This window comes from Rhipicephalus sanguineus, chromosome 5, assembly GCF_013339695.2.
Source record: "Rhipicephalus sanguineus isolate Rsan-2018 chromosome 5, BIME_Rsan_1.4, whole genome shotgun sequence".
Classification (NCBI taxonomy): Eukaryota; Metazoa; Arthropoda; class Arachnida; order Ixodida; family Ixodidae; genus Rhipicephalus; species Rhipicephalus sanguineus.
This window is the reverse complement of record NC_051180.1, coordinates 115,149,787-115,175,115: the sequence shown is the minus strand read 5'-3', so window position 1 is coordinate 115,175,115 and position 25,329 is coordinate 115,149,787. Positions and strand designations below refer to the sequence as shown.

Here is a 25,329-nt window from a genome sequence, read left to right as displayed (position 1 = left end):
TTTGCACTATCAAGTGAGCAACAGCACCGAAATATGAAATGTCTCTGGTTTTCTTTTCTCCTTCTCTCTTTTCTGCTGCAACCATCAGTGATATACAGTAAGTTTTTCATTATATAAATTACAGTGACTGTTAAAGAACGAAAGCTAGGTACTTTTACTTTTTCTGAGTGTGACACAAAACAAGATCTGCCTGGTTGCAATGACTTTCAGTACACCAGATCTGTTCTCTTGACTTTTTTGATTTTAGACTTTCTTATACTCGCAACTAAATCTGTAAGGATTCTGCAGACGTTTCTTGCTTTAACATTGCGAACCTCTTTTTGTCAAGCATTAATCAAGTAGCCATGATAGTATTATCAGTTGAGATGCCTCTCTTGCTTCCATGTGCAATCTTACGTCTTACCTCAGTTGTGCTGGTTTTTCAAGTAGTACGACCTTATATTTGATTTAGTCCACGTGACAGAGACCCCTTACATTGCGCCATAGTATGGTAACATTTTTAACATAGCATGTACAATCCATCTGCTGTTATGTATTCTGAATGACAGTTCCAGACTATTAGTAAGGCATAGATAGATTTTCGTATAGCAGTTACGAATTTCTTGTTTTATGCATTACAACCACATCTATTTCCCACAGCCTGCCCAGATGGCAAGTGGGGTAAGGCTTGCCACAGGGACTGCCCTTGCAAGAATGGTGCCCGGTGTGACCCAGTGAGCGGAGCCTGCTCTTGCAAGCCAGGTCAGTGTTCTTAGCCTTTTTTTTTTGATAATGTAGGGATGGCCGTGCCAATGAGTTTGAGTTGCATACTCTTTAAACCTTTTCATGCTGCAGGATGTAACAAAACTTGCCCCTCATTTTCCATGCAATAACATTGTGGAATGCTTTGCTGGATAAATAGCCACATCTACAGTCCGCTAACGTTTTGTGATAAGCTAAGCCACTAAGTTATGTAGATCTAAAATCCGATTTAGATTTAAAAGCCAATCAGAAAGGTGGCTGGGGTAACTGAAGGAATGGTTGAACGTAGAAAGAGGCTCTGAGTGAGCATATCTTGTTCCGTTAGAAACCTTTTGAAGGGCCAAAACTAATGACCTCGCAGCTGTGTGCATTTCCATGAGTGAATTTCCATTAGTTGGCCCCCATCTTGATTATAAAAACACAACACAACCTAGGGCTACTGGTGCCAATTGCAGCAAGCTTGTTTAACATTGTTTTGTCACCTAAGATTGACATTTGCCAAGAGCTGTATCACATGATTCTCTTGGGTCTGTTCTTCTCATTCAAGGTTGGCAAGGTATTGACTGCAATGAGCCTTGCGACAGCGGCAAGTACGGCTACGAGTGTGGACAGCTGTGCCGCTGCGAGAATGGTGCCCTGTGTGACCACATATCAGGGGCCTGCACTTGTGCTCCTGGGTACACAGGACCTTTGTGAGTGTTTACACTATCTTCTTGCTTTGATAACTTGTTTTGGTGAGGAACCAGACAGTGATGTTTGTCAAACGTCAAACTCGCTGCCTTTACAAGTTGAAGTGTTCTGTACATTTTGTCCTGGCGTGTGTTGCACAATAGCCTTCATAATTTCTGTGAATTTAGCATCGAATTTGTGTGATGTTGTTACTGTTCTTAATGATTATGCTGTTCATCAGATAAAAATAAATGTGCAGACTCTGCCTTTTTCACAACGCACCCTTCCCTTAGCGGAAGATTCGCGAAAGGTCTCATCTCGGAGGCTTTGGTTCTGGCAATACCGGATGTCCCGGCCCCTACCAAAACCCTGCCAAAATGGCAGAGGGCAGCACAGGAAAAAGTAAAAGTGAGATTGTAGGCACATTTTTCACGTACAGGAGAAAACTGCTCCATGGTTTCATTCTCGGTTGTGGAACTGGTAACCATTCTTTGTCACGATTGTTAACAATGAGTCCTGTTCTCAGTAGATGAAAAACACAAGCGACGTAGTCTACGACTGCAGTATTCATGCAATGTAGATTGTTCTGCCTCTTCTCAGCACATGTGTGTTACTGCGATGATATTGATGTCTTGACATACTTAAAAATTTGTGCACTTTCAGAAACATCTGTCATGTGTTGCACACGTAAGGATTCATTGAAATGTTCCTATTACACCGCGCTTACACATTCATTCGTGCATTTTCTGTTTTCCGTAAGGTGCCACGAGCTGTGTCCAGCTGGAACTCACGGAGACCAGTGTTCCAACAAGTGCAACTGCCAGAACGGAGGTACTTGTGACCCGGTCACTGGACGCTGCTTCTGCCCCGAGGGATGGACGGTGAGACATGGATAACCAGATAAGACGGCACAGGGCTGCCTGTTAACTGTGTGAAAATTAAATCTCTTGTAACCCACTGTGCCATCGCACCCCTTGGCATCTGCACATAGGACAGCTTTCTGTAAATATATACACTTCTTTATCGTGGCAAACAACATCGGCTAAATATTGCTATGTTCCACCATGAGACTGCAGCGTAGTTGCGTGAAGTTTGCCAAGCAGAAATTTTTTTTATTTTACACACGACAAATTAACAGAAATGCATGCGTGCACATGCTGGGAGGCATAAAATGAGCGACAGTTATTGAATGGTACATGATTGGATTCAAACGTGCACATGCTGTCAGTGGATGAAAGAGTTATGGTGATTGGCTGGTGCATGTATGCAAGCCCCTATCCATAGAAGCACACTTGCTAATGCATACAGAACTTCTTACCAGTTGTGTAGCTGTCATGCAAGAAAACTGATTTAATTTGAAACTGTCAGTTAGATAGCCGTGGCGTATAGAGATAATTACTACAGTAGACTCTCAGTAAACGGAACTCCCGTTAAATGGAACACATTTTCTTGGTCCCTTCAGGTTCCGTTTAACGAGAGTCTACTATAAAGGCAACTTTTGCTTTTATGGTGCTTTCTTTTGCTTCCATAGCCTAGCAACTAATGAAACCAACAGGTTTCATGTTTCTCTCAGTCTTCGTTGTCATCGTAGAAATGTGATTCTGCATGTATGTTCAACATTTACTATGCATAAGGGGTACTGACACAAAAACATTGGCCTTGCATTTTTTTGCTGCAATGTGTTGCTGGGGGCCTGTTAGTCATAACACAGCACATCGCTTGCTGCAGCGCGCGACAGATAATTAATTACAGGCTTCTCATTATTGACCAATGTGAGTTTCGGTTTCAAAAACGATAAGCCACAGGGTGCAACTGTCACCACCTGGCGGGTGCAGCGCTCGATCACGTCAGCACACAGAACTGAGATGCACTTCTGCGTGGTTCGAGAGCAGCCACCGAGAAGTAGACTGCTGGAGCGAACACGGCAAAAAAATGGCGGCTATGATGTCATCATAAGTTGTTGCGGTGTGGTCACGTGAGGGAAGTAAAGGGGTCACCGACAGTCACCTTTGAGGGTGTCAATAGCGCGAGGGTGTCAATCACTCATGCAAACTTCAAAATTCATTTAAAATACCTTCCAAGCTATATTCGCTGTTGATATTTTGCAGATGCTATATGCATGTTCACAGGAATCGATCCCGCAGGCTATCTTGGCCGCAAATTTTGTGTCAGTCCCCCTTTTAAGTCAAGCCAATGTGAGACAGTCTGCTGCTTTTCATCACAGGGTGCAGTGTGTGCAAATCCATGTCCTGCTGGCTTTCATGGCACCAACTGCAGCCAACGCTGCCACTGCTACAATGGGGCCCTGTGTGAGCACTTGACGGGCAAATGCATTTGCGGCCCTGGGTATGTGGGTGAACGATGCCAGGATGAATGCCCTGTTGGAACGTACGGACTCAACTGCAGCAAGGTACACTTACTTGCTGCCACCTCACAATGCATATGCATACATCCTAACTTGTAAGGCATGCAAACATGGACACAAGAGAACAGAACAAGATAACACAAACACCTTGTTGTCTTCCCATGTGTCTGTGTTTAAATTCCTTACCTTTTATAATGAATCCCTACCAAACTAGCTCCAGTTTCAGTTGTTCTAAACAACAGAACGTTGGTGCTAACACAACTCAGCTATAGCAAGCTGTGTAAAAAAAAAGGTAGGAGAAGTTGAAAAGAGTTGGCAATTCTCATTCTGTAATGAAGAGGCCTGCACAGATGGCACAATTAATAAGAAAGGTAAATAATAATATAATAATATCTGGGGTTTAACGTCCCAAAACCACGATATGATTATGAGAGATGCCGTAGTGGAGGGCTCCGGAAATTTCGACCACCTGGGGTTCTTTGACGTACACCCAAATCTAAGTACACGGGCCTCGGACATTTTCGCCTCCATCAAAAATGCAGCCGCCGCGGCCGGGATTCGATCCCGCGACCTTTGGGTCAGCAGTCGAGTGCCATAACCACTAGACCACCGTGGCGGGGCTAAGAAAGGTAAATAACAGGGGCATTGTAGTATACAATTGAAGCTCTATTTAATTAGGTGATTACTGCACTTGAGTTATTTTGCTAAACGACGAGATTTTAAAATTCAGAAAGGCATTTATCAGCCCTTCGAAATCTATAACCGTCACGTAGCAACACCCAAAAGCTACTGCGGCTTTGTTTTTACGACTAGCCCACACCAGGCATTTAAAATGTCTCCAAGGGCATCCCTAAGGTGACCCAGACATTTAACCTTCCAAATTACCTACGCATGAAAGGCTCCACGTCCAGACAATGCAGTCCAGGCAGACGATCATGTAAAGCTATGACAGGCTGCCGATTCACAAAGCCACGGAGGACGAATGCAGTGATTGTGCGAGTAGGTTGAGCAAGAAAGCTGCGAGGAGACGATCAGTGCATTCTGTCGCATAAACCATGAAATAACAAAAGCAGCCACCATGTTCAAAACCAGGCACCCGTAACTAGTGTAAAAAAAAGACATCATAACCTGAGTGGCTTGAGTCACTTGATTAAAATGATAAAGCATTCATTGTGACGTTAAAAAACTACTGTTTCACTGTGTTCATTCATGCTCTATTTAGAGCTGCTCAGGTTTATGAATAAATGCAAATTTTGTTATATCTGTTATATTCTTGTTCACTACAAGTTCAGCTGAATCTCGCTCGGCCTTTGAGCTTTCGAGGATCTAGCAGAAGCAAAAGCTTTTGTTTAGTCTAGGTTTAAATCAATTGTAACGTCGCTGCAGGAGTGTTTCTGGGCTTCCTCGTTATAGTATCTAGAATAAACATTTATGTAGACCGCACTTGAATTTCTTTCGCCTGATACAGTTAACAGCGTGCCGGCATTGTTAGGTGCAGCTATCTTACGTTGTTGCTGTTCTTATTTTGCAGAAATGTGACTGTGAAAATGGTGCCAGCTGCAATGTTACCAATGGTCAGTGCATCTGTCTTCCTGGTTTCACCGGACCACGATGCGAAAGTCGAGGTAAGGAATGGAGAAAATGTGTGGATTCACTCGTACATATAAGTTAAAGGTATGCTAGTAAGTTTGGCTAGTTTTGAGTGACAGCCGTCACTATATGGTCATTGTGAATGCGCGGTCAGTCTTGTAAGTGCAAAAATAATTTTGATGAACAGTATTTATTTGTGCGAGTAATGCTCAGTTTTGGTGACTTGCTCTTCTTTAATGCATGAGAAGTTGTTGGTGCATTTGTACTTTACTCTTTTCTGCATTCTTCATCCCTCTTTTCTATTTTTAACAGCTTGCACAGACGAATTATACGGACCAAAATGTGAACATGTCTGCCAGTGTGATAAAGAAAATTCAATCATGTAAGTGTGTTATGCATTTCAATATTTTTGTGTGAATATAGAGTGTTATTCCATGTTGAACTTGCCAAAGCACCTGCACATTTTTAATAAGAGAGTGTGAACAGCAGGAAGTTTCATTGTTTCTAATGGCCAATGTTCAATGGACAATGGTTTAAATCATCATTGTTCAACGGGCCAAACATTGCAAACCATTAACACTTGTTTCAGCATAGGTTGTGCATGACTCTTGAAAACAATGTTTGTAGCTGTTGAAACATTCAGAGGTTTAATAGGCTGAAAGGATTTACAGTCGCCGACCGTTTATTCGGACTCAGCGGTAACCGCCGAAAAGTCCGAATAATCGGGAGTCCGAAAAAAAGGATTCACCAGAAAAAAGCCCTTTTATTGGCCCAGCGGCCGGAAAAAACTTGTCAGTGCGTGTCTGTACACATGTACGCTTACGCGCGACCAAGTCGGCCTGTATTTCAGCCAATGTTTGGCCACCCGTGATGGTCGGCAGTAGCACTGTAACGGCCTATGCTAAATCCGCATTTGATGACAGGTGTGGTGAGTCATCACGGCAGTCACTGTCCACATGCGCTGGTTCGAGTAGCTGACGGATATCTCATCGCCCAACTCGGCGAAAACTCCCAAGGAACTTCCACCTGGTGAATAATCGCCGCTTTTTTCGCCATCGTCATGGCCTTGTAGTCGCCGCGTTTCTTTAGTTCCGACGGCGCACATGGAACGGGCAGCGTCGGAGCAATTTCAGCAGATCAGGCCTCGCACGCCAAGCAACAAACAAGGGAGCGGGACACTAAGCTCGGGATGCAGATCAGGCCTAGCCACAGAAACATCTGACAAAGCAAACCCTCACACGCCAAAAGGAAACGACGTTGGGCTAATTGATGTTGCAGCGCTTCTGTTGTCGTACTCTCTTTGTCCGAATTAGGATCCGCGTCGTACTCGTACGCGCTGTCATTCTCCTCAAACGCCGCACCGAGCCGATTACAATCTTGGCTTGGCTTGGCCTGCTGCTCGGCCGTGGTAGCCGTTCAATGGATACTTGACTGGCTAAAGCCAAAAGGCAACCGTTACGTGTAGCCAACAAACATAGCCTTCGAGATCGGTAATTTTGCGTGGATTTTTGACACTGGCACGATCTCCAGTTATAGCCAGTGCAACATTTCAGTGCTGGCAACCTATCAAAATTTTGTAAACATTGCTGACAGCTTGTTATGGCAGTCAACGTCGCACTCGATCAGCCAGCCGGAGTCCGAAAAATCGAACGGCGGACTGGGGGGCGTCCGAATTTTCGGTCGTGAGTTTACATTACTTCAATGGGACGAGTGGCGGTGCCGCGAAGGTGTCCGAATAAACGAGCATGTCCGAATTTTCAGCGTCCGAATAAACGGTCGGCGACTGTATTTGTGACACATTGTGCAAATGGATCTAGAAAATTGTCTAGGTTGATGCACCAATTTTAGAGTGGTCTAGAATTTTGAAAATACTGAGTTTCTGCAAGTTTACTCTATATAGCGCATGGCCAGAAAGAAAACGAAGAATGAAATTTCAAACATTCGTTTATTTAACACACTGTTTGGATTTATTTACTTGTGTACAGGCTGGCCCCCAACATTTGGAAGGTCAGAAAAATAAAAAAAGAATGCTTTCTTCGATTGCTAGCTGAATGAGATTCTTCTGCAGAAGATATCAATTGTGCATTTTGTTGCATCTCTTGAGACTTGTCGCAATCATTTATAATGTTTACTCGTCATCTTCATCAATGCAGTTAGCCTTTCGCTTTGCCGTTTCCATCTTAGGCACACATTATTTTTATTGAAATGGATATTGTGCTTGGTTTATTCGAAAAGCTTAACATTATTTCTGTTAGCAAAGGAGTCTTTCTTTTAAGGCCGTTGTGTAGTGGCATCACAAATGTGGGCATTGACATGTTCACAAGTGCAATGCATGCAAAATACTGCCTGCTACTTGGAACAGCAAGACTCTTGATTTAAACAAAATGCTGCACCTCCATCTATGTTTCTGTCATGGGGCCTAACATGGCACAGTGCCAAATCAGTCTAAGCTGCAATGTAGTGGTAGTGCCTTTAACGTCACAACTCAGAGTGAAAGCATGCACATTAATAGGGTCAGGGAACTAACGCTTGCAAAAGCCATAGCCATTTTATCCAGTGGCAACTGTACAGAAACGATATACATAGATGTGTCATGCACTTTTGAACACTGGCAAACAGGTGCCACCCGTGGACTGGCCACTGCAAGTGTAAGCCAGGCTGGAATGGAGAGACCTGCTCCCGTCCATGCATGCAGCTCTTCTATGGGCCAGAGTGCTCCCTCACATGTAGTTGCGAAAACGACGGCACCTGCGACCCTGTCGACGGCACATGCGTCTGTGAACCAGGCTTCATTGGCCCCAAGTGAGAGCCTTTGGCCGCTTCTGTGTAGCATGTACTATGTTAAATGCACCAAAGTCAGTGCGTGAAGTCTCCCTTTGCTCAAGCAAGGCCTGCCAACCCACTAAAGGCTGCTTGTACGTGTGCTTGTATTGTTGAATACCAGGGGAGGGCCCACACTCCTTACATTTTGAGGGAGGGTAGGGTTGTAGGTGAAGGTGGCCAGTAGGGCGAATTATAACCACCACCAACCCCCCCCCTGAAACTTCTGTCCATCATAGGGTACCTAGCATAAAATGACCCTAGACAAAACCCACCTGCCCAGCCCCTTCTGCCTGGGCAAGGGGGTGCCTCCTCCCCTGCCCCCTGGCTTTCCTTCAAAAAAAAAAAAAATTCTTGGCAGCGCTACTTCTGGAGGAGAGAGTGGGGGTGACACTGCTCATGACTTTAAGCCCTGACTGAAGTCGCAGTAGCAGCTAGCATCACAGTACTAGGATGAACTAGTTCATTACCAGCGAAGCTGTTCTTGGTTGAGCTTTTCATGTCCAGCATCTATAGTAACGCTTGTGGGCATCATAAATGGGTGTGCTTCACAAACATTGGGTAAATCCCACTACACACAACTTCCACTAAAATGGGAGAAGGCAACAGTTAGCCAAACAGATGGCATGTGTGGTACCACAGTCACATGCACCACTGTCACGTGATACAGGGACACTAAAGGCAAATATTAAGTCGACGTTGATTGTTGAAATAGCGGTCCAGAAACCTCGTAGTGCTGCTTTTGTGCCAAGGAAGTGCTTATTTTGAAATAAAATCACGTTTTTAGTGGTCCGCATTGCGTTAGCGCGCTTCAAATCTCCCGCCTGAAAATACGACTCTCCTACGTCACTGCTGCCGTGCCCAACGTTGCCCGCTTTTACTGCGCGGCCGCCGACACTAGTGGCAGCCGAGCGGAAGTAGCGGGACCCACAGTAGCAACAACGGCGCTGCGGCAAAGACTTGCTCGGATGGGCACATTCAAAGCCGTCACCAAGTTGCGGTTGGTCTCGTAATCCTCAGTACGAAAGTGCAGCGAGCACACACGCAGAGGTTTTGACTGTTTAGCACACTGGCGCAATGGGATGACACTAAGCCACTTCGAGCGTAAGGGTTCATTCCGCGGCACCCAGTGAAAAGACACACTGGTTTCTTTGCTGCAGCACTGGCGTTGTGCACCATTCGGCCATCCGGCAATATCACACGCATGCGGCATTTGTTCGAACTTTCTGTCAGAGCGACTTTCACGAGCGCGCAAAACACGCACGGCAGTACGCGATCCCGAAACTACCACTGAGACGGGCGAGGCACAGTTCGGCGAAAACGGAACCTTTTAACCACGCGCGCCGTTCCCCATGGCAACGCCACGGAGGTTTTGTTTTCCATGAATCAAGCGGAAACGAACAAACAGCATTTTATTACGTCTTTTGATGCTCGGAATGTTCTGTTTTTACTGCTGCTAGTTTGATTACTAGTGATTTATTGTAGGCCGACTTCCCTACGTCATCGGGATCACTTCGAAAATGTCCCACTCGTGGCGCTCATCATGTGATACATTTAGCTTAATTTCTCGGTAAGTAGGGCACTGCTGTTGATAATATTGCCATTTTAGAAGTTGTCATACATTGGGCTTTCACTCTGACATAAATTGTTATTTGCCTTTAGTATCCCTTTCATGTTTATAAAAGCTGGTGGCTATACTACCACCTCAAAGCTTAACAAAGAGTGTTTAATAAAGAGCAGTGATATAACATATCGGAGCACTGCGAAGGCTTCTCTGTAAACCTGTGCATAAGAGTGGTATGGTCAAGATGCAATAAAACTATACTACCACCACAAAGCTTAAAGGGGTCATGAACCACTTTTCCAAGTAATAATCTAATGACCTCAGTATCGGAGTTTACTGCCTCCCGAATCGATTGCCGCAAAAATTTCTCGAATCCGTCAAGAATGAGCGGAGTTACGGGGGTTTGGAGCACGCTTTCAGCGCTTTCTCTCTTTTCTCGTGCCGACGAGCGCACTGGAAGCTACACAGGGAGGGATGGCACGGGGTAAAGAAGTTACGTCTGTGCACGTCATGAAACACGATCGCTCTCCCGCTGCGATTCGTGTGCGCGAGTGCGGCTACCGTGTACTGAGGAGTGCGGCGCCGGCAAGTGGCGGCACCCCGTGGCAAGAACCACATCTGATCCGAACGCCGCTCTCGATATACATCGGCTATCGGCCAGTAAGCATGCTATGTCTCTTGCAACGTAAACAGGCAGATCCGCGACGTCAACGGGCAGACGCTCCGCTCACCGACAAGAGTGAGAACCGGCCTCTGTTTGAAAAGAGGTTGCCAGAGGAAACGGCAACTTCACTCTCCGTTTGTGGCCTTTACACGGCGCACACGACTGTAATATTTGGCAGAGCAGTTCATAGCCATGTAAGCTTTCCGCAGGATGTGTTTTTTCAACAAGCCCATGGGGTGCTTCATGACCCCTTTAACAAAGAGTGCTTAACAAAGCTTTGCTGAACACACTTCATGTTGGTGTACTGTGGCACAGCAGTCTACTGCAGAGCATGGGCATGCAGGTTCAGTTCTCAATTGCCACAGCCATCATTAAGTGGGGATGGAAAACACTAAGCTGAGTTGTATTAGTCAATTATCAACAGTATTTGGAAAAGCCATTTCTGCGGTGATAGGCAGCTTGATACGCCATGAAAGACGCCTGATGTTGTGAACGTTGACAAGTTGGGCCTAGTTAATTTTTTTAATGGCAAAGGTGGAGGAAATGTTACACTAAAGTAGGGTAAAGTTTTGAGAATACCTACTGCCTCACATTGAACAGAACATAGAAATTCCTCACACCAACTTCGGGACGCTAAAAAGATAACTCTGTCTTCACTTTCTCCTCTTGTAATCGAGCTCCTGCCATGAAAGAAAAAAAGAGGAGTTACAGAAAGCTACTTTAAGTATAAACTGATTCAGCATTACTCTTTAGTTTTGCTTTTAAGAAGCATAGGTTGTCAGAATTAACCCAGAATTTCCTATTAAAGGTGCCCTGCAACACTTTTTCAGCATGGTCAGAAAACGCTGCCGATCGGTAGTCGAGGCTCCCGAGAACATGTCAGCCAAACATTATAGTGCAGCACGCGGCCTGGAATTTACAATTATAATTTTCAAGGTCAGCTAGAAATCACTCGTTCTTTTCTCGACATGTGATGCCATAAACCCAAATGACCGTGCCATAAACACAGCGTCTACGGCCATAGGCTGGTTTGAGCATCACGAGCTGCATAGTCATCTTGGCCATCACGGGATGCCGTGATGCGCCCATGCGCTCGCTTGCGATCATGCTGAATGTAACCTGCACTTTTGAAGAAAAAAAAAGCAAGTGTTCAAGGTCATGACGCGCACTGACAAAGGGATGCATCTTTTTGCCCCCTTGTCATTTCCCCTCCCTGCTTAGCTTTCAGCTCTCACTAGTACAAAAGGAGAGAGAAAGCTCTTGGAGCGTGCAACAAATTCCTGTAACTCTGCTTGTACTTGACCGATTCTGAAAATTTTTGTAGCAGTTGATTCGTGAGGCAATAAACTCCTGTAGTGAAGCCATTTGACAGTTACATGGAAAAGTGTTGCAGTGCTCCTTTAAGGTCTTTATGTTGCTTCAACATGGTTGGAACTGTTGTCAGCGACTTCTAATAAATGGGTGCCTTTTTCTTTAATAACTTATCAGTTCCTTTACAACCTATGTAGCAGCGTTGCTTGCAATCACCCTGAGCCATTTTGATTCATTCTTGCATTCACCCTGAGCCATTCATTCTTACATTGCAGCTGCAGCGAGCGGTGTCCTCCAGGCAAGTTTGGAACCAACTGCTCCCAGAACTGCAGCTGTGAGAACAATGGAGTTTGTTCACATGTCAATGGCCTTTGTCAGTGTCCGCCAGGTATGCACCACTATATGTCTGTAGCATGGCGCAAGCGGCTTTTTCTGCGCCATGTCATAGCACTGCTCTATACTTAGACGAAATGAGCTAGTAAAATCTTGCTGGATGTTGGACACGAATTCGCACTATATTTCTAGCCTGAGATTTAAATCCACTTATACAAAAATAAGGCATGAATGACTTCAGAATAAATAGATAATTAATTACAATTTAATTGGGAATAGTTACTATGACACATATAAATTACTGTATTATTACATTATTTTTGTTGCAATAAAATATTGAGTGCCTTGAAACAACGTTGTATTGATTTGACGCATTTACAGGCAGTTCTTCATAAGGGGCGTCTGAAAGGGTTAAAGCGCTTGCATTATCTTGACCCAGTTGCCCTCATCCCAGGCTTTCTGTGAAGAGAGAGAAAGAGAATCAACATTTCGATATTAGTATTTAAGCGTTGTCTTCGGGTGGTCATGCTGTAAAATGCAAAAAGATAAGAGAGAAAGAAAACATTTTTATTTTTACCTTTTGCTGTTATTATTATTGCTGTTATTTTGCTCCTTGTAACTGTTAATTTCACTTTGCTGCCTATATATTTTTATCTATGCCATATGCTTTGTGCCTACCAACTTTCTTTATTAGTTTTATTCTTTATGTCGTTTATCATGTGATACAAGTACATAATTAAGGAGGTGCCATCCTGTGATATGAAGTTGTTACTGTCATTCTGTCAAAAATCAAATATAGTTAGTGAAACATATAGCTGCAATCAAAACTTGTCAATGTTACGTGTATTGTAGATTGAGATGCAGTGGCTTCTATTCTCATAGTTTTATTACCAGCTCTCTTGCATGTAATGCTTTCTATACCTTTAATTCTTTACTGGTAAGCCTATATGCTGTCGTTTATGCCTTTCTTCAGGCTATGCCAAATCGAGATGCAACGAACTGTGTCCTGTGGGCACGTATGGCCTCAACTGCCAGAGCAAGTGCAAGTGCAAGCATGGGGCAGCCTGCAACCCAGTCACCGGACAGTGCACCTGCTCGCCCGGGTACCTTGGAGAGTTCTGCGAGTTCAAATGTGATGTGAGCAATTGACCTTTGTTTCTCAATGCAGTGGAATCTCCTTAGGTTACCGTGGAAATTTATGGTCGGGCGAAATGTGATGTCCATTAACCTTCTTTCCAGGCAGTGAAGTTCTTCCTTTCTTTATCCTGTTTTATTTTTTTTTCTTTTTGTTTAGTGTGCAAAACTGTAAGGTAAATTTTCATACTTATAAATTACAAGCACTGAGACGACAGGGACACGAAAGGGCACAACATGGGCGCTTTTCTCACAACTGAAGGCTTTATTGCTTCAAAAGAAAATATATATATACCCAAACCTTAACCTCACCTTTAAACCACACATGCGCACGCACTGCTGGTCAAAGCAAAACACAGAAGATACATGGCATGCGCTCACCCTCCAATTAACTCCTCTCCTCTAGCAGTGTCGCTTCTTTGGCAGATATGGCCAAAGATGGGTGACGGCAGATGGACACCCTAGAGTTAATACTTGACCAACGGTGCACATGCGCGGGTAATAGGCGAGGTTAAGGTTTAGGTATATATTTTCTTTTGAAGCAATAAAGCCTTCAGTTGTCAGTAAGCGTTCGTGTTGTGCCCGTTCTTGCCCCTGTCGTCTTAGTGCTTGTAATTTATAAGTATGACTCAGTACCAACTAGCTCGCCTTTCCGTTTTGTGTCAAGGTAAAGGTGACGGGAAAGAGCAGACATTACAATAACCACTTGGTTTATTGGTCAAAGTGGAGTCGCCGCAGTGTGTGGTTACGGTGCTCAGCTGCAGGCCTCCTGAAGGTTCAATCCTGGCCGCAGCAGTCGCATTTTAGTAGAGGTCAAATGCTAGAGGCCCATGTATCCAGCAATGTTAGTGCACGTTAAGGAACTCCAGGTGGTCGAAATTATCCAGAGCCCTCCACTACGGTGTTCCTCATAATCATATTGTGGTTTTGGCATGTAAAACCCCAGAAATTATTACTGGTCAGGCAGCAGCAATGTAAGTAGTGGGCATAGGTGCGAGGCAGACAAACCAACAGGCCGATGGATGGTGGTTTTCACCATTTAAATAAATGTGCATGTGCTTCATCATCTTATCCTAATCGGCCTCTGGTATGTGTCCGTACAACACGACTGGCAATGAATCTTGGCGTTCCTTGTAGACAGAAATTCATGGAAGGTGCTGTGACAGTTTTGAACAGTGACGCGTATCAGTCAACATATGTGCCATCACATTCTTTGGATGTAGAAGCCAGGAAAAGAAGTGTAAGAAATGGGATGCTAATACACGCAACCTTATAGACTACTTTTTCAGAGGCCATATGCCAGGAAAGCATAACTGTTTTGTGATGTTTACTGTAACCATTGTTCCATGACCTCAGTTTCTGCCATGTTTACTTATCAGTTGTAATGTTATGGCAGTAAATACAGCCTCGAATTCAGTTTAGGGCTATTCCTGCTGATGCTTATCAAAAGTTATCACTTTTTGATAGGGGTGAAATGCTGACGTGATCAAGTAATGGAGTTCTGCGCTTTACTAGGAGCTAGGATTGTTCAAATTATAATTTGTGACTCGTGTACTGCAATGCCCTTCAGTCATGTGACTTATTCCCGCTAACAAGTTGATGATCGACTTCATAGATTTCACGCACACACACACACACACACACACACGACAATGAAATGGTAAACTTGTCTCAAGTGTCCATATAGGTTGGCACATCGAAACACAGCATCATATCTTGTGGCATTGCATAAGCCCACAAGGCCAATGGTCCCAAGATGTTATCTACCGCAAAAACCCTGTCATCTAATTTTCCTAAAGCCGTATGAACGGTGAACTTCAGATCTTTGCATGTTTGGCAGCCACACAGGAGGTCTTCTATAGTTCGTTCTGTGCCAAACGTGTTACGCTTGGTACCGGTTGCAGTTCGGGATGCACTAAAATGGAATAAGCACAGTTTGGGAGGTACATGTGCCTGGCAGTACATATCGCATAGGCTAAGTTCTGGATATTGAAACACATGTTGCATTGTCCTGCTTTCTCACACTCGTTATTCTTTTTCTTTACATGGGCTTCTCACCAGCATGGGAAATATGGACAGAATTGCGAAAATAAATGCAAGTGCAACTGGGCACATTCTTTGGGATGCGACTACATCACTGGCAAGTGCATGTGTGCACCTGGCATCAAAGGTGAGCATGCACGGTTTTTGTCTGCTAACTACAATCACTCATCAGTTTTTACTGTCATCTTTTTTTCTGTCCACTTTGCCAAATTCAGATAAAAATGAAGGTGAAGATAGCTGTTCTAAGAAAAGACGTCCTACTTTCTGGTGCCCCTGGTTACGTGGAGAGATTTAGCACCATTTTGAGCGCGCGCACTTTAGCACGCCAAGTGTCACATTGGCAATGAGCTGCTACACGAGAAAGAAGTGTGTAATTTAAAATTGAAGGTAATGTTTATGTGTGAATCAGTAGGCTCAGCATGTCACTCAAGGCAATGTTTGCTAAAAAGTAGTATGCCGTGGTTGTGAACAATATTTATACTAAATCACTAATCGAGGAAATCATGTTAGTTTCATCAACGCCACACGTCACCATAAGCTGTGGTAATGTGTGGTGTTAATGTGATCCCATCCACAATGCTGCCCCACGCTCCTTTATGGGTCGCAGAAATAAGTGCATTTCCTAACTTCAATCTAATATGATTAAGAAGAGTAAAGAGTAAATACTTTAAGCATAAGGGTAATTGTGCAACCATGGTCTGCCTTTCAGGAGTGTCTTGTGAAAGCCAGTGTCCACGCGGCCAGTGGGGTGCCTCATGCGAGAATACCTGCGACTGCAAGAACAACTCCTCGTGCAATCCAGAGACTGGCGTTTGCGTCTGTGAACGGGGATGGACTGGCAGGGATTGCAGTGAACGTGAGTCTTCTATATTCTTTACTACTCGCTGACTGCAGAATTTTTTTTTTGACAGAAGAGTGTTGTAGCTTATAAGGGCAAAAACAAATAAAAATTTTGCTCTATTTTTAACATCGGATAAAGCACAACCTTGTTGATAAACTACATAGTGCAATATATAGTGTCAAAGAAAGCTTTAAAACTTCCATCTTTCCGCGCTAGCTGATGCATTTGCTCTTTATGACAGATGTTTATTTACATTGGTGAGTAGCTAATCAAGACCATTCGAGAGTAGCTTAACGAACCATGGTGTTTTTTACCTTTTCGCTCTGTTCAAGCTTCTGCACCGGCCAGTGATCTCACCAGCAACTACTGCCTCTTCATGTCATGAGCTTCTGATGATCTTTACACAAACCCTGTGCACCTAAGTGAAGAAGCAGATATTGGTTTAGAATTAGGTGAGATAAAACAGATTAAAGCATGCAGAAGTCAATGGGAAATGTCATGGCAGTCTGCTGGCACCAGTTTTTAAAGATGGGACATATATGCTAGTTCATGTTCATCCCTTCCACATCTTGTTTCTGCATTGCAAAACTGAATTTTTCAGGGCTTTTTGATGCACTACAAAACTGCCACAGAACAGAAGCGCTAAGTAAACAATCCATAAATATACCTTAATTAGGCTTAATGCTTAGCGAGTCCAAACCTCAACTTTTTGCAGGTCAATTATTGCACAACATCGGTCGGATTTATAAACCTCCTGCGGTGCAGTATGAAAGTCACTTGGCATAATTTTTGACATGCATACAAATCACTTAAGGCCTTGACTGACTTCTGATGAGATGACTGCTTAGCTCGGCATTCAGGTCAGCATTCTGAATGGCCTGTTGTTCAAGACCGATCAACACAGCTGCTAGTGACAGCCTGTGTGTGCTTTAGTTAGGACAGTGGCAAGGAACATGTTCAGTAGTTTTCTCATTGCCACAGTGATATGTTCCATCCCAGCGCTATCTTCCATCCATCCCGATGTGAAAGGCAAAAGTTTCCGTGAAGGTGACACCAACCCACATTTGGAAAAGTATCGTTGTCTTGAGTCTGGAGAGTCCGGACGGGGAGCGAAGTAAAAGAGAGGGGTCCAGTGAGCGCACGCCGACTTGTGTGCTGCAAACTTTCTGTGTTACATAAGGATCTTTTGGCCTCATGTGCAAGCTCATGAATTTTCACTGTTGCAGTTGTTCTTGAAAGCGGGGCGGAGTCTTGCACACTCTCCTCATGTGCAGATCAAGCAGCCGCATCAGCATGTTCCCTACCCATCATGCCACAATGGCTTGGGAGCCACTAAAACGTGATGCAGCGACCATACTCAACAAGATAAAGAAGCAGCTCTCTGATTTCTGGGACCAATTGTTCATGGAGTGTGCACTTAAAGGCAGAAATGAAACAGTGAGGAGCTGCCTTGGCATCACTGAACCTGCTCTATTTCTCGAGTGGTTCATTATGGGTTGCATTAAGGGCACTTCCAAAAGCACCAAGCTTCGGGGCTGTCAGTGTCGTCTGGTGGGACAGCTTAATCTTTGAGGTGGTGGTTTTTGTAGGAACCATCACTGACCCCATAGATATGTCCATATCAGTTGAAGCATCAATGCATAGGTAGATAATTATGCTCATTATATGTCACATACAGCAAGAGCAAAGAAGGCTGCCTGAGTGTTGGAGATGAGAGTTGTGCTTTTGTCCATATTCCTTGAACCGTGAGTCGAACATGTGGTTGAGCGAAGCATCATGGGAGAATAGGAACTCTTACTGGAGCTGTATAATTTGGTGGAAAGTATGCACAACAGGACAGGATTTCCTTGCAAAAAGAAACGGTCTTCTTGCAGTGAGGTGAGATGATTGGCAGGAGGCAAGCAAGGTGACTGATGTGTGCTCTGAGAGCTTCCGTAACAATATATAACATAACAAAATGTTCTTTAAAGGGATACTGAACAAAAATTTGAAAAAGCTACGAAAACACTTACATTCGACTCGGACGACACGACTGTTCCTGTACGCAGCGTTTATTTCACGTAATTTCGAGCAGTTGGCCGTATTTTTAGTGGATTGTGAGAGCGCGGCGGCTGCATGCCACTGCGCTTGTCGGCGGACGTGACGTCGAGTGCTCCAGCAAGAGGGGGGCAACCGGCACGCTCTCTCCTGTCCTGCCACTTCCCTTTCTCCACCTCTCCTCTCAAGAACCGAGGGTGGCTGGTGTGGCGCTGAGCCTTGTCCTCTTTTCCCCACATAGGAAACAAAATAGCGCTTATTCCTCAAAAACCGCTACAACTACCAAGCGTGTCGCGAGAGCGCAAAGATGCAAGGTGCGAGTGACAGTGGTTCCACGAGCGGTCAGTGCGACTCCGAGTTCGACAGGCCTCCAAAACGGATGCGCCAAATACAACCATATGCGCGTGACCGTTCTGCTGTGTCAAGCGACAGCAAGGACGACGAGCCAGACGAGCCGCCGTAGCCCAACGTGGGTCGGCAGCCGGGACCAGCAATTTACACAGTAACTCATAGTCACTATCCTCGAAGTGTTCGGAGCACAAAAAGTCACGCTTTGAAGGCACCCACGTTGGCTGCAATGGGCGCGCAGTGTGAATCCATATCCTTCGAAGCTTCGGCTCTGTTGGAAAGGTATGACAGGGCACACCCTAGCGCAGAACAGCGTTGAGGCATTCTGCGTTGTGTCAGGTGCTTCACTGTTCACATTACGTAGCAGCACACAACACAGACGGCAAATTCATAGACGTGGGCGCAAGCTCCACTTGAGAAAACAAATATTACGGCCGAGAGCGCGGCAGTGGCGTCGTTGGCTGCCAGTTGAGAACACGCACGGAGAACACCTTCCCGACCGGAAAACACGTTTTGAGAGAGACGCGCGGCAGCGGGTGGCGGCTTGCGATGTCGACTGGTAAGCGATTTTGCTGCGAGCACGGTTGGCGAGTCACTATCCGCAGAGTTTCGCGTCACTTCCTCTCTAGTTCGCGGCGCGGCCGCTAGACGCGCCAATTCGCAAAAAATGCATTAAATTCATTATTTTCTGCTAGTCTCCGGCTGAAATGAAGGTTGTTTCAACAAATTTCAGCACCCAATCTTTCAATTGAGTCATTTATCTCGGCGGCGAAGATTTTGTTCAGTATCCCTTTAAGTATGTGTGGGGCTGCTTGCAATGCTGCTTCGTCTGCCTGCAGACATCAAATGTGTATGGTTGTCCTCGCATGATGCTCGCAACTAACTGGCCACGTTTACCGGGTGTTTGGGACTACTAATGCAGACACTTGAATAACTTCTTGTCTTGCCTGCAGCATGCCCAGCTGGCTACTTTGGCCAGAACTGCTCGGAGGAATGTCCAAAGTGCATGCACAGCAATGGCCGTCCATGCAACCACATCACCGGTGAATGCCAGTGCAGCGCTGGATACATGGGCTTGCGGTGCAGCGAGTGTGAGTCATCCGATCTTCTAAGAATGTCATTCCTGCCTCAACCTAATCTGGCACTGTGCCAGTATCCAGAAAAAGCTCTCCTTGTGCAAATATAATTGTGCAAACAGTACCTCATGCAATGTAATGTTTATCTTAACAATGACATCATTTTGGCTTACAGTAATTGGCTGATTTGAGCATTGTGAGCTGCATAGTTACCGCAGTCACCGTGGGGTGCCTCAAGGTGCCCACGCTGTGCTATATAGTGCTAGAACTACACACTATATGGAATTACACCGGCTCGCTTTTGATCACTTAAACTCTGCCGCGCGGCACAGGGCCTCTTTACAGAACCCCAGGTGGTCGAAGTTTATGTGGCATCCCCCACTGCAGCATGCCTCGTCATTATATCTTGCTTTTGGCATGTAGTACTCCATAATATAACTAATTAAGTTTGATCTCTTATATTTCTCTACTGCTGTTCAGTTACGCTTTCTTTTCAACATCAACTCATCTTTCCAGCTTGCCCTGTGGACAAGTGGGGCGACAACTGCTCTCAGAAGTGCATGTGCCAACATGGAGGCGAGTGCAACTCTGTGACGGGCGCCTGCCTCTGTATGCCAGGCTGGCAAGGCGATAACTGCACCATACGTAAGCACCCTCCTTCTCTCTGCATTTATCTAAGCGCACCTGATAACACACCTGCCAGCGCTCCCAAATTTTCCACAAAGTAGGCAAATTCAGGCTTATGCTGTGATTTTACAATCATTTCATGAAGTTCTACAAAATAAGAATTGAGGTAGTGAAATTCAGATAATGTGTTAGCATCATATGTAGTTGAGAAACGTATACTCAGCTTCTAGAAACTGGCAACCAGCTGTACAATTAAGTTTGATTGTTGTTTTCTTATTTTCAGTTTTTACAGCAAAGCTGTATGTGGGTAGGGCTTTTTGTTTGTTAGCGAGCATCCCGTCACATTGGTCTAGTGGTTATGGTGCTCGACTGCTGATCCGAAGGTCACGGGATTGAATCTTGGCTGCTGCGGCCGCATTTCAGTGGAGGCAAAATGCTAGAGATCGCAGTACTTAGATTTAGGTGCACATGAAAGAACCCCAAATAGCCGAAATTTCTGGAACCCTTCACCATGACATCCCCCATAAGCACATCATGGTTTTGGAACGTAAAGCCCCAACAATTATTGTTAGCAAGAAGAAATGTATGTGTTACAGAAATTGGTCAAACCCCACTACCCACGACTGGTCCACTAAAAAAAAAGTCGCGTGCTGTTCAAATGGAAAACTCTAAAGGAGCATACGCTAATTTCAAAAGGGACTTTCTGCAAGCGCTGAGGCTAGTTGGTACTGGTCCATAGCTTCTTAAGGCGGAAAAAAATACCATACCACCAAAGAACACAGAACAAGCACTTCCTTCAATTGAGGTTTTGATGCGAGGAACCACCAAGTATATAGGTGTAGCCCCCTTCAGGAAAGGAACAGCAGAAAAAGCTAAAGAACAAAGATCAAAAAAGAGACAAAGAAGATATACTATTGCCAGGGAAGTGTCCACTCATGTAAATATGCGTCACGAACATGTGCTGTGTTCCTGTGAACATGAGCTTGTCCTGTGTTCTTCTTTCGTGGTATGCATTTTTTTTTCGCTTTCAGACTCTATCGGACTCTCTGCACAGACGTTTCAGATTTTGTTTGCTGTGATCAGCTATGGTTCAAAATTCTGTGTCACCTCTGTGTCGTGTGCTAAACAGCTTCGCTTGCCATCCACCTTCACAGAGTGGAATGGCTCCGCATTTTTTGCGCACTGTTGCAGCAGAACTGTGCAAAACTACTATTTTAGTTGTATTGGTAAATGCATTGTTGTGCTTTCTTTTGCACCTACCATATAATAGTTGCTTGTCACAACAACTTTAGTGGCCTACTTTCCTGGCACTGTGACTCTATGGTATAAGTTGCTTGCTGTGACATGTCTACTACAGTCAAACACGGTTATATCGAACTCGAAGGGGATCGCAAATTAGTTCGATATATGAAAAATTCAATATAAAAACAATACAGGCCCCGAGACCTTACCAGTGGCGGACGATCACCTACAATCGGCACATTCAAGAATGACAACTAATTCTGCACACACGATGCAACAGAATGTTTTATTTGCGTGAAAAAAAATTGCTTATCTTGGCCTGCTTCTTCGTCTTTGAAGTGAAGTTGAAGACACTGGCCTCGATCTTATCGAGGCTGTCCAGGTGCGACAGCCCGGTTCCCTCCATGTCGCCGCAACAACGGCAAATCAAGCCGAACGCTGCCGCCACTTCAGCGGCGGAGTACGCGCGTGTAGCCGCTGCCTCGTCCGGACGATCTTTGTCACCACTTGAGCTGTCGGCCTGGGCATCCGGGGTTCCTGTGAATGCAGCTACAATGTCCTCATCAGCAAGGCTCGCAACAGCCTGAACATTGCAGTCCGCTTCCACGAAATCGTCCGCAGATACTTCGGGTGGAACGGCAGCCGAGAAGAGGGACGACAACTTGCGAAACGCGTCGCCTATGCGCTCTTCGTCGCCGTCTTCATCGGTTTCCGCAAATTCCGCCATCACGAGGCCTGCCTTCCGGAAGTAGTTGGCCACTGTGTTCTTGCGCTTCTTGACGTTGGCCATTGCTACACGAGAAGTTGAAAATTCAAGCAGTCCGCAGTGCCTTTGCACAGCACGCACGCAAAAGAGGAATGCGGTGGTATGTGACAACCCACGGAAGTGAACTCCGCCAACAAAGTGCTCGCGATCAGTCGCGATGGCGACGATGGCTACCCAGGTTACCTGCGAGGGCAGCAGCGATGTACGAAAGGCGCGAGCTGTGGTTGGCTGAGCAAATACGAAAGGCGCGGGCTATGGTTGGCTGATCAAAACTCACGAAACAGCAACAAAAAAAAGGCGAAAAGAGGAGGCCGCCGGGTTCTTCGTTCCTGCTGTTAAAAAAGGAAAGGCGAAAGGAGGAAGCCACCGGCTTCGTTCCTGCTATCTGAGCCGACGGTAATGCGGAGAAAGCACGAAAGGGAAAAAAAAAAAGCCATTCCACAAGTTGGAGAACGCACCCAACAGGAGTACAGTCCGAGCCCTCCCGCCCTCACGTTTTTCGAGCGTTTTGGGTGTCGGCGGAGGCGCGGTGCCGCGAAGGTGGCGAAGGTCGCGGTGCGCAGCGAGTGCTGAAGCGCACCTTCCAGCTCGCGCGGCGTTAGCTATATCTGATGGCAGGTAAAAATACCGTTCAATATAAAGGTGCGAATTTCTATACTTTTACAAAAGATTTTCAAGGGGATAATTTGCGATTTCGATATAGCCGAAAATTCAATATATGTGGTTTTGATATATCCGTGTTCGACTGTATCCCTCTTACTTTCTGTGCCAACTGCTTTTTGTTAGGGCCTGAAGCTGCTAAACACATGCACTCATTGTCAGTCTCTGGCATACCTTCTTAAAGATTTCGATAGTGAAAGGACACCAGAGGGTGCTACCAGCTCTATTCAGGTTCATTCAAGCAAGTTTCTAACTCAGGTGGAATTGGTAATGTCAAAGTCTCTGAACAAATCCCTGCGACATAAAAACAATGTGTTGTTTGTCAATGTCTGCTAATAATTACCGGGACACTTTGTAATATTTTTTTGTCAGCTCATTCTTCTGATAGCTGCTACTGCTAGCTCTGGGAATATATGCCTATCATTCCTTAATTTACACTGAAACGTCGATATAACAAATTTTCAGTTATAACGAAGTAAACAAAGACCAGTCTTGTCATAGATACAGTGTTAGGAATGTAGTTTAAAACGAATTTTCAGTTATAACAAAGTTATTTTCATGTCAGTCGTGTCAGATGCAACTTCATTATAATGAGGTTTCAGTGTACGTTCATTTTGCTGCCTGAAGTGTAGATAGTATTGCCTCAGTTTCAGTTTATGCAGGTCATTAGTGGTGTGCATCCATATTCGAATTTGCCGGGGGGATGTCACAGAGCACGGAGCTCTATGAATACTGCCTGTCTTGAATAGAATGGCGCATAGTTGAGCACATACTTAGTCTACAGGAGCATCAAGCCTGTGTTGTGTTACCTTTCCTTTCCTTTCTTTCATTCTTTCTATCTTTCTTTCTTCAAAATATGTGCAGGTAATGTGAACAGAAGTGAAGTGATATGCCCCACAAAAATCTATTTATAACTTGAAGTCGTGGCAAGCTGAAAGATACCTTTGAGCTTGAGCTGCCACCCAAGTCAGTAACTTGGCCTCTAGCTTTTTACGACCATACTTTATGTCACGCTTTGTTGTTTGACACTGTTCTACTTTTATTTGGTTTCATTGCAGCCTGCACCAATGGAACTTATGGCTTCAACTGCACCCAGAAGTGCACCTGCCAGAATGGCGGCCTCTGCCGAGCCAGCGATGGCAAGTGCCGATGCAAGCCAGGCTGGATGGGCTCCCGTTGCACTGAGAGTGAGCTTACATTCTACGTTGCGAATTACAGACTTTTAAGTATATTCAGTAACCGAATCTGTAAAGTCCAAATACTACATTGTACACGCTTGCTTATGTACAACCGTTTGTATAAAAAATTTGAGCGAACATGAATTTTTTGAAGAATGGGTCCTAATGGTCGTCCTAATTAGAATTGAGTACACATCTGTAAAGCCTGTTTTGTAGAAGGTTGTCGCTAGAAGCATTAAAGTTCTTCTGCAACAGCTTAACTGTCATGATGCAACGAAACCAGAAAGCATAATTTGTGCTATCTCAAGAGAATGCAAGAGTTTATTTGGGCACTTAGGGTCGCTTGTACTTGGGACCTAGTTTAAGTTTACCGCGTTGTTTCCAAAAAATCTTAATGAAATGTTTTAATGTTTCATTCCAGTCTGTGCAGAAGGCTTCTACGGAGACCACTGTATGTCATCCTGCGACTGTAAGGAAAACTTTGTGTGCAGCCCCATATCCGGCTGTGTCTGTCGCTATGGCTTCACAGGAGAATACTGCAATATCCGTAAGTTGTTGCCATACGTGGAAAACCCAAGAGAGCATATCTTCTGCTCCTAATTTGGAATTTATGCAATCTGTTCTAGTGACCATAAAGAAAGACATTTGAACACATTGAAGGCTTAAAATGCATGTTTCAGTCCATGAATTTCTTTCCAACATTTTTTAACACAGGTCTAGTGGACAGAAGTGTGATGTATTTCGAAGAGGAGCCAAAATCCAACTCCGGAATAGTGGTGGGAACCTGCGTGGCTGTTCTCCTCGTCATAGTCATTGTCATTTGCATAGTCTTCTACTACAAGAGGAGGGTCAACCACCTCAAGAATGAACTGGCCTACGTGACGTAAGTTGAATTCTCTTTTTCAGAGGTGCAGTGGACTTCTGCCGACACAACTCCGTTTAATTAGATCCCCTATGAAGGTCGTGGCCAACACTTATGGGCTAAAAATGTCATTTTAGTCTGGAAATTGGTCTTCACTGTAGAATTTGAACTTAACCTAATTGTGATGCCAGTGGTGTTCCACTATAGTTATACTATTGGCAGCGTTAGTTGACATTACTAGGGGGCATTCCACTATAAATGTTGCAATAAACGTCGACAATAATTCAATATCTTATAAAAAAACCCACTACTTACTTAAGGGTGCCCTTTTTTCGCTAAGCAAGCGTGAATGGCAACACTGTCAAAAATCTAAATAATGCTAATTAAAGTAGGGGATCAGGAAAGATGGTAATTCATTAGAAAATGAGCACGATGTGAAAGACTGGGACACTGCAAGA

The 25,329-nt window shown here is 44.8% G+C and overlaps 1 protein-coding gene and 1 long non-coding RNA gene across 3 annotated transcripts in view; both read left to right on the top strand.

Annotated features, from left to right (window-relative positions):
• Positions 1-25,329, top strand: part of LOC119394159 (uncharacterized) — a 341,546-nt gene that overhangs the window by 208,831 nt on the left and 107,386 nt on the right. The gene's annotated exons all lie outside the window — the stretch shown is intronic.
• LOC119394161 (protein draper) overlaps positions 1-25,329 on the top strand; it is an 84,866-nt gene that overhangs the window by 54,320 nt on the left and 5,217 nt on the right. For both annotated transcript variants that reach the window (XM_037661421.2, XM_037661419.2), the window contains exons 7-22: positions 640-741; positions 1,289-1,433; positions 2,171-2,291; positions 3,635-3,820; positions 5,307-5,400; positions 5,678-5,747; positions 7,985-8,167; positions 12,000-12,112; positions 13,031-13,194; positions 15,253-15,361; positions 15,944-16,090; positions 19,414-19,551; positions 20,053-20,181; positions 23,890-24,018; positions 24,431-24,556; positions 24,724-24,892. In XM_037661421.2, coding sequence (XP_037517349.1) covers positions 640-741; positions 1,289-1,433; positions 2,171-2,291; positions 3,635-3,820; positions 5,307-5,400; positions 5,678-5,747; positions 7,985-8,167; positions 12,000-12,112; positions 13,031-13,194; positions 15,253-15,361; positions 15,944-16,090; positions 19,414-19,551; positions 20,053-20,181; positions 23,890-24,018; positions 24,431-24,556; positions 24,724-24,892 — 2,125 coding nt within the window. The remainder of the gene's footprint in view (positions 1-639; positions 742-1,288; positions 1,434-2,170; positions 2,292-3,634; positions 3,821-5,306; positions 5,401-5,677; positions 5,748-7,984; positions 8,168-11,999; positions 12,113-13,030; positions 13,195-15,252; positions 15,362-15,943; positions 16,091-19,413; positions 19,552-20,052; positions 20,182-23,889; positions 24,019-24,430; positions 24,557-24,723; positions 24,893-25,329) is intronic.